The sequence below is a fragment of the Lissotriton helveticus genome, chromosome 10 (genome assembly GCF_964261635.1).
Source record: "Lissotriton helveticus chromosome 10, aLisHel1.1, whole genome shotgun sequence".
NCBI classification, from domain to species: domain Eukaryota; kingdom Metazoa; phylum Chordata; class Amphibia; order Caudata; family Salamandridae; genus Lissotriton; species Lissotriton helveticus.
The window spans coordinates 437,056,125-437,068,937 of record NC_136071.1 but is presented as its reverse complement, the minus strand read 5'-3'; the positions used below and the strand labels follow the sequence as shown (position 1 = coordinate 437,068,937).

At 47.2% G+C, this 12,813-nt stretch overlaps 1 protein-coding gene across 4 annotated transcripts in view; it reads right to left on the bottom strand.

Annotated features, from left to right (window-relative positions):
• CFAP70 (cilia and flagella associated protein 70) overlaps positions 1-12,813 on the bottom strand; it is a 1,288,671-nt gene that overhangs the window by 346,604 nt on the left and 929,254 nt on the right. For all 4 annotated transcript variants that reach the window (XM_078662924.1, XM_078662925.1, XM_078662923.1 and 1 more), the window contains one exon: positions 5,018-5,133. In XM_078662924.1, the coding sequence (XP_078519050.1) occupies positions 5,018-5,133 (116 nt within the window). The remainder of the gene's footprint in view (positions 1-5,017; positions 5,134-12,813) is intronic.

Sequence of the window (12,813 nt, the reverse complement as noted above, 5' to 3'; positions counted from 1 at the left end):
GGTTCAGTTCCTTAAGACTAATGTCTAATTCCACGCCCCCGGATGGGCTGCGCAGCTGCGAACTGCGGGGCATTCTGGAAACTGAAGTCCTGAAATGTTCGTTACACCAATTAACTGCCGGTAAAAATTACAAGCCCTGCATGAGCCTCCACGGGAGAGTGCTGTCCTAAATCCTTGTCAGTGCTTCCAACAAAAGGGCTCCGTGAGTATCAGATCCCCTGGCCCCCCTCTTCACAGGGTGGTACGTACTTGGCAGCGGGACTCGCCGCCTAATATAACATGCTCAAAGTTTGCCCAAAGCAGTGAGACACACTTCAGCACTGACACACGGCGATGCCATTTATTAGGTATTAACAGCATGTCGTTCGTGGATCCCTGTTAACAGCTGCCCCGTCGAGTCTTGGCCTGACCATGGTGTAATGAAGAATGAGTGGGTGTATAAGTGTCTGAATAAATGATATATTAGGTGCGTGAATGACTGTATAAGTGAGTGATTAAACTTACTGAATGCATGGGTTAATGACTAAACTGTGTGAATGTCTGTATCAATCTGTCAGTTGGCGTGTGAGTGGCTGCATGGGATTGTGAGTAGCTACATGAGTGTCTACATGGGTTATTGATTGGTTGTCTGAGTATCTGTATGTGTGCCTGAGTGTCTGTGTGGGTGGAGGGTGTGTGACTGTGCATAGATGTGTGAGTGTGTGATTCACTGAGTGTAAGGATTCAAGAGTGCATCTGTGAAGGGCTGTATGGGTGGGTGAATATGTTAGTGAGTGAATGGATGTCTCAGTGGTATATGTGTGAGTAACTACATATGTGGAAGGCAGTATATGTGAGTGTTAGACTGCATAAATGACTATATGTGAGAGTGAGTGATTGTGAGAGTGGCTGTATAGATGAGTGGGTGCTTGTATCAGTGATTGTCTCTGTATGAATAAGTGAGGTGGTGGGTGTATAACTGTATATGTGAGTAAATGGGAGTGTGATTGATTCTTTGCATGACTGAGTAGGTGTGTGACTAACTCTATGGATGAGTGACGGTGTGCGAGTGTCTGTTTAGGTGTATGAGTGCAAATGATAGTGCTTTATTGGTAAGTGACTGCATATATGATTGACTGTATTGGTGAATGTGTGGATGTGTGTGTAGACCTAGGAATCAGTGAGTGGGTATGTAGTAACTAGTATAGGTATGTCTAAGGTTTCGAAAATGGTAGTCTGTATTTTAAAGTGGGTGTATTAAAGGTTATATTAGGGTGTGACAAGGTGCATCAGAAAAGTGCAAAAAGAGGCAAGAGATATGCAGAAAGAACCAACAGAGCTGCAGAAAGAGGACTTGTTGCAAAGTCATCCTGTGCCCCCAACTTTTTGCTGACTGGTACTGGTGGTAACTGACTCTGATTACCAGGCCCGGAGCCAGTGCTATGCTGAAAGACACTTAGAATATAGTGAGCACCTACATACACTAGGGTACACTGTGGGTTGGTGTACCACTGTGATTAGCATGCCATTCCCTGTAAGCCCTAGTACATAATAGGGCAGGGGGATTAAAACAACCTCTAAGTCAGAGGTGCAGAAAGAGGCAATAGAAGTGCAGAAAGGGGCAATAGACGTGCAGAAAGAAGCAACAGAGGTGCAGTAATAGGCAAGAGAGGTGCAGAAAGAAGCAAGTGAGGTGCAGAAAGAAGCAAGAGAGGTGCAGAAAGAACCATAGAGGTGCAAAAAAAGATAAGAAGGGTGCAGAAAGAGGTACGAGAGGCGCACAGAGGCAAGAGAGGTACAGAAAGAGGCAGGAGGGGTACAGAAAGAAGGTAGAGAAGTGCAGAAAGAAGCAAGTGAGGTACAGAAAGAAGCAAGAGCAGTGCAGAAAGAACCAACAGAGGTGCAAGAAGAGGCAAGAGAGGCGCAGAAAAAGGTAGAAAAGGTGCACAAGGAGGCAAGACAGGTACAGAAAGAGGCAGGAGGGGTGCACAAAGAAGCAACAGAGGTGCTGAAAGAGGACCAAAGGGTGCAGAAAGAGCAAGAGAAGTGCAGGTAAGAAGCAACAGAGGTACAGAAAGGGGCAAGGGAGGTGCAGAAAGGGGCAAGGGAGGTGCAGAAAGAAACAAGTGAAGTGCAGAAAGAAGCAACAGAGGTGCCGAATAGGCAAGAGAGGTGCAGAAAGAAGCAAGAGCAGTGCAGGAAGAACCAACAGATGTACAAAAAGAGGCAAGAGGGGTGCAGAAAAAGGTAGGAGAGGTGCACAAAGAGGCAAGAGAGGTACAGAAAGAGGCAGGAGGTGCAGAAACAGTCAGGAAAGGTGTAGAAAGAAGCAATAGAGATCAAGAAAGGGGAAAAAGGGGGAAGAGGGATGGAGAAAGAGGCAAGTGGGGAGCAGAAAGAAGCATGACAGGTGCAGAAAGAAACAAAAGAAGTACAGAACGAAGGAACAGAGTAGCAGAAAAAGACAAGAGGAGCGCAGAAAGAGAGAAGAGGGATGCAGTAAGAGTTATAAGGGGTACAAAAAGAGGCACGAGGGGTGCAGAAAGAAGCAGGAGAAGAGCAGAAAGAAGCAACAGAGGTTCAGCAAGAAGGAAGAGGGGTGCAGAAAGAGGCAAGAGAAGTGCAGAAAGAAGCAACAGAGATGCAGAGGGGGAAGAGGGGTGGAGAAATAGGCAAAGGGGTGCAGAAAGAAGCAAGAGTGGTACAGAAAGAAACAAAAGAAGTACAGAAAGAAGGGACAGGGGTGCAGAAGAGGCAAAAGGGGTGCAGAAAGAGGTAAGAGGGGTGCAGAAAGAGCCAAGAGAGATGCAGAAAGAGGGAAGAGAGTAGAAAGAAGCAAGAGGGGTACAGAAAGAATCAAGTGAGGTGCAGAAAGAGGCAGCAGAGGTGCAGAAAGAGGCAAGAGAGGTGCAGAAAGTAGAAGAGATGTGCAGAAAGAGGCAAGAGAAGTTCAGAAAAAGAAAGAAATGTGCAGAAAGAAGCAAGAGAAATGCAGAAAGAGGAAAGAGAGGCGCAGAAGAAAGCAAGAGTGGTGTGCACACCATTAGTGCCAACTTAACACCCACATTTAGCAAAAAGTAACACATTTAGCACCAAGAGGCGCGTTTGCAGAGTGGTTTAAAAAGGGGCGTGGCCTTGGACCACCTCTCAGCAATCCCACTGTGTGGAGCTTACTGGAGGTACCTGGTGGGCTAGTTGGCCCCCAGGAACCCTCAGGTTTCAAAACTAAATCCCCCAACTTAGAACGCGCCAGGAGGCGTGTTTGCAGAGTGATACAGGGAGGGGACCCCATCCACCAGAGTCTGACCCATAAAAAAAAACGGGAAGGGGATCGCGCGGCCCCTCTCTGGAGGCTGATATTGGCCCCAGAGACCCCATCCCGCCCTGTCATTGCAAAAGGCAATGTCCATGGGGTAGGCACCTAAGGACATTGCAGGAGCCGCCCTTGGGGGGTGGTGGTCCCAAGGGCCATCTATGGCTCGAGGAGGGTGGCTATGCGGCCCCCCTCTCTTCGAGTGCAAAGCCCTGGGGAGGTGGTGGTCCCCGGGGATTGGGGGGGCCTGCAAGGCCTTCTCGTCTCAATTATAATACCGCCCCAGTGGCGGTCCCCAGGGCAGCGTGGGGGTTGGATCCCCATACATTTATTGTTCAACCGCCAGGGAGGTGGCGGTTCCCGGGGCTGCGGGGAGGGGGCACGTGCCCCCGCATACAATTAACTAAGCCCCGGGGAGGTGGAGATACCTGGGGCTGCGGGGGCCCTTGATAATTAATTAGGCATTGCCCCCGGGACCTGGCCCACCCGGGGGCTTATAGAAAACAAAGCGCAGGAGACCGCGCTCCGTTTGTCGGCCGGGTTCGCGTATCCAGCGCGAATTCGGCCATTCAAAAAAATGCATTTTTTGGGCCTGGGGGTCTTTAGGACCCCCTGAGCAGGCCTAGGGGGCCAGGGTATTTCTACCCTGCCTCTTGTGTTTTTATCTTTATTATCCCTTTTACTTGTGACTCGTTTACCGAGTCACAAGATGGCTGCCAACACTTCCTGGTTTGGAGTGTTGGCAGCCAATCAGAATCAAGCTCGTGCTCGGGAGGGTTCCCGAATCCTCCTCGGTGCTCAAATATATACATTTTTACTTTTTGAATTTCTCAGGAACTACTGAACGGATTTACATCATTAGAAAAAAGGTCGCTTTTTGAACCAAGAGCTTCCTTTTTGCCAGATTTGGTGTCATTCCGTTCAGCAGTTCGGCCTGTAGCCGTGTCTAAAGTTCTTATGGAAATTAACATGCGGAAAATGCGTTTTGGGACCCCCATTTTTTCTCGGCCCCCGCTTGATGAATCACCCCGCAACTTTCAAGACCGGAGCGGACGTGGGCGATCTATTAGTTTTGAAAATTGTGCAAAAATTCCTCAAACAGCACCAAATATATATTCAAAAGAAATAACGCTTTTTGAATAGAAACAATGTCCTAACTATAACTACCTACTGGCAACCGCCAGTAGGTAATATATATATATATATATATACATATATATATATATATATTCCAAACACGTTTCCATCCATTACGATGTCAAAAAGGAAAGCACGCAGGTCTCCGGTTTCAAAGTGTTTATTTACAGACCCCCTACCCCTCCAACAGACGCGTTTCGCCTCATGGCTTCGTCAGGGTTGGATGTGCAAAAAAGATCGACCATTTTATTCTGTGAAGCCTCACGGAAGCCCAGTAAACCGCGAAAGTGGACTGTTTGAATCAATGCTACTATAGCGGCCCAAAAAAAATAATATATATATATAACGCAGGGTTGACTTGAACATGGGGAGAAGCTTACAGACCATATAATTGTTGCAACAGGGTACAGTGAGGATTCTGCAAGTATCCCATGAGGTTCAGTTAACATTCAGAATGTCCTCCGTTGGAGGTAGGTAGAAAGCTCAGTGATTGTGGGATTCTATTGGAGCAATGAAAAACACACAAGTTGGAAAAGCAACCTGGAGAATAGACAGGAAAGACGTGCAAGACCACAAGAGACTTCATACCGAGGAGAGTCCACGCCACAATGCTGGTTGGATCAACGCTGGTGGCATTCTCCAAGAAGATCTCTGCTTCTGGATAGTGCTCCTGCAGGATAGACACGATACCGCACAGCAGCACACTATGGAGGGGAATGAGGATAAATTCAGGACAAAGCGAAGGAGGTGGGAAACAAATGAGGAGACAGAAGAATTTATAAATGCAGAAGAAACACAAGGAGGTAAAGTAAAAAGATGTCAGAAAGAAAAAGAATAGGCAAGAACACATGAAATGTGAAGGTGTAGGACACAGGAACACAGAAAAAGATAATGGAAATAGAAGGAATCAGGTGGAAGAGGTAGAAGGGTATGTGGTGATAGAAATTAACAAAATAAAGGAGACAAAGGAGGTAAGTATGCAGAAGGGGATGAAGGAACAAAGAGGAGAAAGAGGGAGGAAATATGAAGATAAACAGATGTCTAGAAGTAAGGAAATTGGAGAAAGATCCAGAGGTAAACATATGGAAGGAGATTATGAGGTGTAATAAGGATGACCAGTGAGGCAAGGAGTATAGGAAGGAAGGGGTGAACACAAACAAAGCAGAAGATGAGGACACAGAAGGAGGTATAGAAAGTACAGCCATGAGTTAGAATAGAAGAGAAAAAGAGAACGAAATCAGGAAAAGATTGTGATGAATACAGGAGAACGTGGTAAAAGAGGTACACATCGCAGAACGCAGAAAGAAGGAATGAAGAATACAGGAGAAGAGGGTATGGACCAAAGGAGAAAGTGGAAAGAAATACAGGAAAATGTGTAGGATATATAGAAACGGTAATACAGTTGGGAAATGTAGAGAACCCAATAGGGAGACAGAAGAAAGTGGAGGTTTGGAGGGCGTGAGAAGCAAAGAAGGAGTAGGAGATAAACGTATAGGAGAAAGTAGGATGGGCTGCACCACCGAGATGGACAGGAACACAGGAATATATGGAGGGTGAGTTAACGAGGAGTAGGTAAGCAACAAAGATGGGGTAGGAGGAATATGGTGGAAAAATACAAGAGAAATGGTGGGGACCATGTGCAAAAATGGCAAGAAGCACATACATTGAGGAAGACATAAGAGAGTGACCAGTAATAAATAAAAGGTGACGGGAAAAAACAAGCATGTTATTCAGATGTCTCAGTCTCACTGGTAAAATATGTAAAATAATGACTTATCCACACTCAAATACTTGACAATTTAAGGTTAATTCAGCCAATTTAAGATAATATAAACTCTTAACAGAATGTATATATAATTAGACATCTATCTTTATAAATATTAACACAATTATTTCCATGTTCATTCTCTTATACCAAGTGGAAAACATATTTGTAAATAGAGCTAGCAACTTTTTAACAAACTAATCACAGATCAACAGACTTTACAAACGAAACCATCAATATTTCCATAAATATTTAAACGTCATTAATGATTAAATCATTAAATTTAACCAGATTTTGATTAGTCACACACACACAGCATAGTTGTATCAGCTGTATGGCTCAATATCGAGACCAAAGCTCACAAAGATAATGGGAAGAATACTACCTGGCATTGGATTGGAATGCTACCCTCAGAGATTGTCAATGGTTAGACAAATTACAAAAACATTCGGCCCATCACCTTTTGTGCATTTGATGGAGCGCCATCAGTAGCCAACGGTATGCCACACGTTGATCCTGTGCTCACTGTATCACTTGAAATGAAATGAAATGTGGACTTGTAGAGCGCGATTGCTGCCCTGGGGAGTCCAAGCGCTAGCGGCCAAATATGGAATTGCTTAAGTCAGAAAAAGAGCTTTTTAGGAGGGAGCATTGAACAAAAAGGTCTTCAGCTGTTTACGAAAGGTGGAGAGATTCGCATTAGACCTGAGCTGGAACGGGAGTGAGTTCCACAGCTTGGCCGCGTTATAAGCGAACGTCCTGCCGCCAGCTCTTGCTTTCTTTATTCTGGAAACTGAGGCCATACATGCCTAGCTAGAGCGAAGAGTTCTGCTTGGGTGGTACTGCGTTGCCAGATCTCGAAAAATGGCAGGTCATGTATCCCAGAACGCTTGGTGGAATATACACATTGCCTTAAAGGCGACTCTCTGTCGAACTGGAAGCCAATGCAGACTAATCAGCCCGGGTTTGGCTGAGAGCCTGCGCGGCAACTGAAGCATGGGACGAGCCGCACAATTTTGCACAATCTGTAGTTTGCGCAGTGTGTATTCTGGAGCGCCGAGATAGAGGACGTTGTTAGAATCCAGACGGGACTGAATCAGCCCCTGGATGGCCACCTGCTTTGCCTCCATCGTCAGGAGAGGAAAAACTATCCTCAACATCCTTAGGAGGCCAAAGCATGAAGCCGCAAGTCTTGTGGCCTGGGTGTTAAAGGAAAGTGTCTTGTCCAACCAAACCCCCAGGCTTTTTATATTGTCCTTGGATACTGGGGCAATACCAAGACATGCGGGCCACACAGGGTTGATTGAAGTGGAATTAGAAGAGCCCAGGAGCATCAGCTCTGTTTTGTCCCCATTAAGCTTTAGGAGAGAGGATGTCATCCATACTTTGACCTCCTCCAAGCATTTTGCCAGACCACCTGAGGTTGGCGAGCCCAGTTCCTGCGCCAGGGAGACCACTAGCTGAGTGTCGTCCGCATAGGAAATGATCTTAATGCCGAACTGACGTACAATCTCAGCCAGTGGTCCCATGTAGATGTTAAAAAGCGCAGGGCTTAAAGAAGAACCCTGCGGGACTCCACACTTCAAAGGTCTGCTTGAGGATACCAAGTCTCCATCAAAGATTTGAAAAGACCTCTCGCTCAAAAAGGATTTGAGCCATAGCCATGCTCCGCCAACTACTCCGACACTCGACAAACGGCTCAGCAAGATGTCATGGCTGACCGTGTCGAATGCCGCACTTAGATCAAGGAGGATCACTGCCACTGATCCTCCCTGATCCAAGATCATTCTGGTTGCCTCGGTGACTGCCAGCAGGGCAGTCTCTGTCCCGTGCCTGGGTCTAAAGCCCGTCTGGGTAGCATCTAGAAGCTGGTTGTTCTCGAGGAAGTGCATCAGATGGACATTAATGTGGTTCTCGAGAACTTTGCTTACCCAGGGGAGCAGAGAGATGGGACGATAACTGCTGAAGTCACCGGGGTCCAGGTTAGTTTTTTTTAGCAGAGCACGCACCATGGCCCGCTTCCAAGCAGGCGGTACGATGCAGGAAGTAATGGAGGCATTTAAAAGGTTCAAGATAATTGGCAGGATAACCTGGGGTGCCAGCATCATGATTTCTGGGGGTGCTGGATCACGTGGGGATCCGGATTTTACTTTGCTGGCTATAGCAGCTAGAGATTCAAGGTTTAGTGGGGGGGGAGTGATCTAGCGTAATGAGAGAATGGGAGGGCGTATCCCTCAACGTTGTCTGATCCTGAGCTGTGGACTGTAGTGTTGTAGAAGGAAAGAGAGAGTAGATTTGGGTGATTTTCTGATGCAAAAATTCTGCCAAGTTATTGCAATGAGCTGTGGATTTATCCACATGCATGATGGGAGGAGGAGGTTTGGTCAGTTTCCTCACTATTTGGAAAATCTCCTTGGGCTTGGATTTAGCTTGTAATATTTTGTCAGCAAAATATACAGATTGGGCAGATTTAACCTCTGTTTTATAAACTTTAATTGCCTCTCTATATTGGGCTTTATCGTCCGAAGAGTAGCCTAAACGCCATCGTCTTTCCATTCTCCTACACTGGCGTTTCTTGTCCCTAAGGAGTTCTGAGTACCAGGGGGCAGTTTTTTGGGAGCGTTTCAGAGTCATTTTGCTAAGGGGTAGGATGTCGTCGATGGACTGTGCAATCCAGTTTTCAAAATCCTGGTTGGCTATGCATGGATCTTTATTGTAGGAAGGCTGGCCCATCCCAAGTCTACTGGTCCATGAGTCGACTGGGAGTTTTGCCCAGCTTCTAGCCTGCCTTACAGTAGGTCTAGGGGGGAGTGCCTTGGATATTGTCCAACTAAAAGGCACCAATAAATGGTCGGTCCAAGGGAGAGGAATTGGCGGTCCCACCACAATCTCTGGGCAATTACTAAACACAGGGACCAGCAAATGACCTTTAATATGCGTGGGGGCCTGTACCCGTTGAGTTAACTGTAATGCAGCAAGATCATCTATAAGTGAAATGGCAGTATGGTCCGGGACGACATCAAAATGAAAATTGAGGTCCCCAAGCAAAGTAAAGTTAGAGGCAATTCTAACCCGTTCTGCTAAAATTGACGGAAGTTGACTATGAAATTGTTTGGGAGGTCCCGGGGGGCGATATACAACGGTGCCAGAAAAGCAATTATTAGGGGAAAATTCCAGGCTAAAAGCTAGACTTTCACAATCCGGAATTGATTCTGGGATGACTCGGCAGTGATTTTGATCTTTATATATAACAGCTAGGCCCCCTCCTCTCCCCTCGGGCCGATCCCGTCGAGTGATTTGAAAACCCGAGGGAAGGGCTTTCACTATATCAGGGTCAGAGGCCGTCGTAAGCCATGTCTCTGTAAGAAAGACAGCATCTGGCACACGTTCTTCCAACAGAAGAGCAAGTTCTGTATTATGCTTTGGAAGAGATCTACAGTTTAACAGTAGCATGGAATATTCCTGCTTAGCTTCAAGAGGCTGTGTAGATTTGAGGCTCTCTTTGCACCTTGGGCAGATCGATGGTAGTTCTAGAGCATAAAACGGTGTCAAGCAGTAACCATGTCCAGATTGCCTCATTCCATAGAGGCTTTCCGCATTATAATACCTGGGCCTTGACTGCTGCAATGCAGGGGGGGTGGCCCTCAGCCCGGTCCAGGCGCGGACGGGCGCAGGCGGGCTTGCCTTTGGCGCGCCGCCGGCGCGCCCGCTGCGCGGACGGAATAACGTCATCCTTTTATCCTGAGTGGAGGAGGGCATGAAGCGTCCTAGTGCTAGAGCGCTACCCTATTCCTACCAGCAAGATGGTGTCTCCCCTCTTGGCCTTCCGGCGTCAGCACCTAGATCGGCTGTACCGGTCAAGGAACGGCTGCAAGGGGGGGGCTCGGTGCGACGTGATTCTCCCACCGAGGGACTAGGGGTGCGCACTGCTAAAAGTGAGCAGTTAAAATATTTACAATATTTAAAAATTATTTCCAGATAATCTGTTCATTAAAATGCCCATAGGCGACAGGGATAGCGTAAGAGACCCCCGGCTTCCGCCTCAGGGGAGAGAAAAAGCAATTCTAACAACACAGTAGAAAAAACGGCCCTTAAGTAGTCTGGGAGGGCGTGAAGCGTCCTAGTGCTAGAGCGCTACCCTATTCCTACCAGCAAGATGGCGTCCCCCCTCTTGGCCTTCCGGCGTCAGCACCTGGATCGGCTGTACCGGTCAAGGAACGGCTGCAAGGGAGGGCTCGGTGCGACGTGATTCTCCCACCCAGGGACCAGGGGTGCGCACTGCTAAAAGTGAGCAGTTAAAATATTTACAATATTTAAAAATTATTTCCAGATAATCTGTTCATTAAAATGCCCGTAGGCGACAGGGATAGCGTAAGAGACCCCCGGCTTCCGCCTCAGGGGAGAGGAAAAGCAATTCTAACTTGAGCCATGCTGAACAATACTCAAGAGGCCCAAACAGGTCAAAAACCGATCTTGGGCTTCTTGTGTTCAGGTTCAGAGAGGGAAGCAACCTTTACAACACTGTTGTTACCAAGCAATACCTTTAACACACATATGCCTTTACCAGCATGTCTTTATCATGCATATGCCTTTACCACGCATGCCTTTACAACTAAAATGTAAGTATTTCGCAGGTGTGTGTATATATATATATATATATATATATATATATCTCAAACAAAAGAATTGTCACAGCCCGGTTACTGGATTCACTGGCTTTATTTCTATTGGCGTAGGCAATGAAGCAGGAAACCACCTGACGCGTTTCGGCCAATTGCCTTTCTCATAGGCATAGTCTCATAAGTGCAGTGTCCCAGAGGTATCACATGCCCTAGACTTGCTGCACTACAATGTCCATAATGCAATTGGGAAAGCAACGTATGTTTGTATAGTCACATATCCATACTAATATTATAAAGAGAGAGCCCAAACCTTTGAGGTGGGTAAGCTCAGGAACTACAGCGCCAATCGGAACACCCAATACAGCATTGCAAAACAAAGTATCAGCAGATGGACATAATCTATACAGCAGCCCACCATATACATTATAAGGGGAAAAGAACGTTAGGGGCAAAGTAGTCCGTTGTGGGCATGTGCGTTGTGCTGGGGGCGTGTGAATAGAGCGATGGGCGCGGCATTCGTCAAAACCCAACCCTGCTGAATTATACCACTTGTGAGAAGCGTTCTGAGTAGTCCGTTGTGGGAGTGTGCATTGTGCTGGGGGCGTGTGCATAGAGCGATGGGCGCGGCATTAGTCAAAACCAAGCTGGGCGCGGCATTCGTCAAAACCAAGCAGGATTGCACCGCATGCGAGAAGAGTTCTGGGTGGGACTAGCGTTCCAATGCGAGTGTGCGGTGCATTTGGCATTGTTGTGGGTGTTGGCCGTTGACCCCATGTGGGGCATCTAAGTGGCGCTACAGCGGACAAACACGTTCGCGGCTGACACAGTTCGCATGTTGCAGTGGCGTCAGGTACAGCGGACAAACACGTTTGCGGCTGGAGCCGACAAAGACGTTCCCAAAATTGCTCGGGTGCTAAAGCGGGTGCTGAGGCGATTCAGCGTAGCAGCGGGGCTAAAACGCAGTCACTGTGGCGCTTCCTCACACTGGCTGGACAAGCGGAGGCACATGTTCGGCTGCAATGGACAACTCGCGTTACCGTGTATGCACTGCTCAACTAAACAGGTAAAAAAGAACTTTCAAGACTTTCATTTTCATCCCCGGACAACGTCGGGGCGGGCAGCTAGTATATATATATTGTGAGAGCAGCCAATGAAGAAGAGGCGGTCTGCCTCGAAACGCGTCGGCGTCATGCTTATCTGAGGATTGGGATGAGTGGGAGAGGTGTACTGAAGGGTGAGGCACGCTGTTGAGTGCCCTCTTAAAGATCTTGGGCGTTTGTTTGAAAACATTATGGTGCGGCTGCACGGCCGTGAAGAAGGGGATCACCATCTCAGAAAAAGGGAGAGGCTGTTGAATGGAACGCTTTCCACTTCATTTTCAGCACAGCGAGCCTAATGTATATGCACCCGTCCCGATGCCTCGGACCTTACATAATGATATAAAAATTGCTTTTAATATCACAAATTCGCACTGAACCCACTTAGGGGAGATTGATACTCGCAATATAGACTACATGTCCCAGCATGCATCAAATTTGGAAGCACTAAGTGTAGCCCACCTGAGGGTCATTCAGTTAATAAAGCATGCGAATGCAGGAGAGCCCTCATTGTCTTTGTGAGAGCAGCCCATGAAGAAGAGGAGGTCTGCCTTGAAACGCGTCGGCGTCATGCTCATCTGAGGATTGGGACGAGTGGGAGATTTGTACTGAAGGGTGAGGCACACTGTTGAGTGCCCTCTTAAAGATCTTGGGCGTTTGTTTGAAAACATGATGGCGCTGCTGCCGGCAATAAAGAAGAGGAGCACCATCTCAGAAAAAGGGAGAGGCTGTTGATTGGAACGCTTTCCACTTCATTTTCAGCACAGCGAGCCTGATGTAATTGCACCCATGCAGATGCCTCGGACCTTACAAAAGGATATAAAAATGCTTTTAATATCACAAATGTGCACTGAACCCACTTAGGGAAGATTGATACCCGCAATATAGACTACATATCCC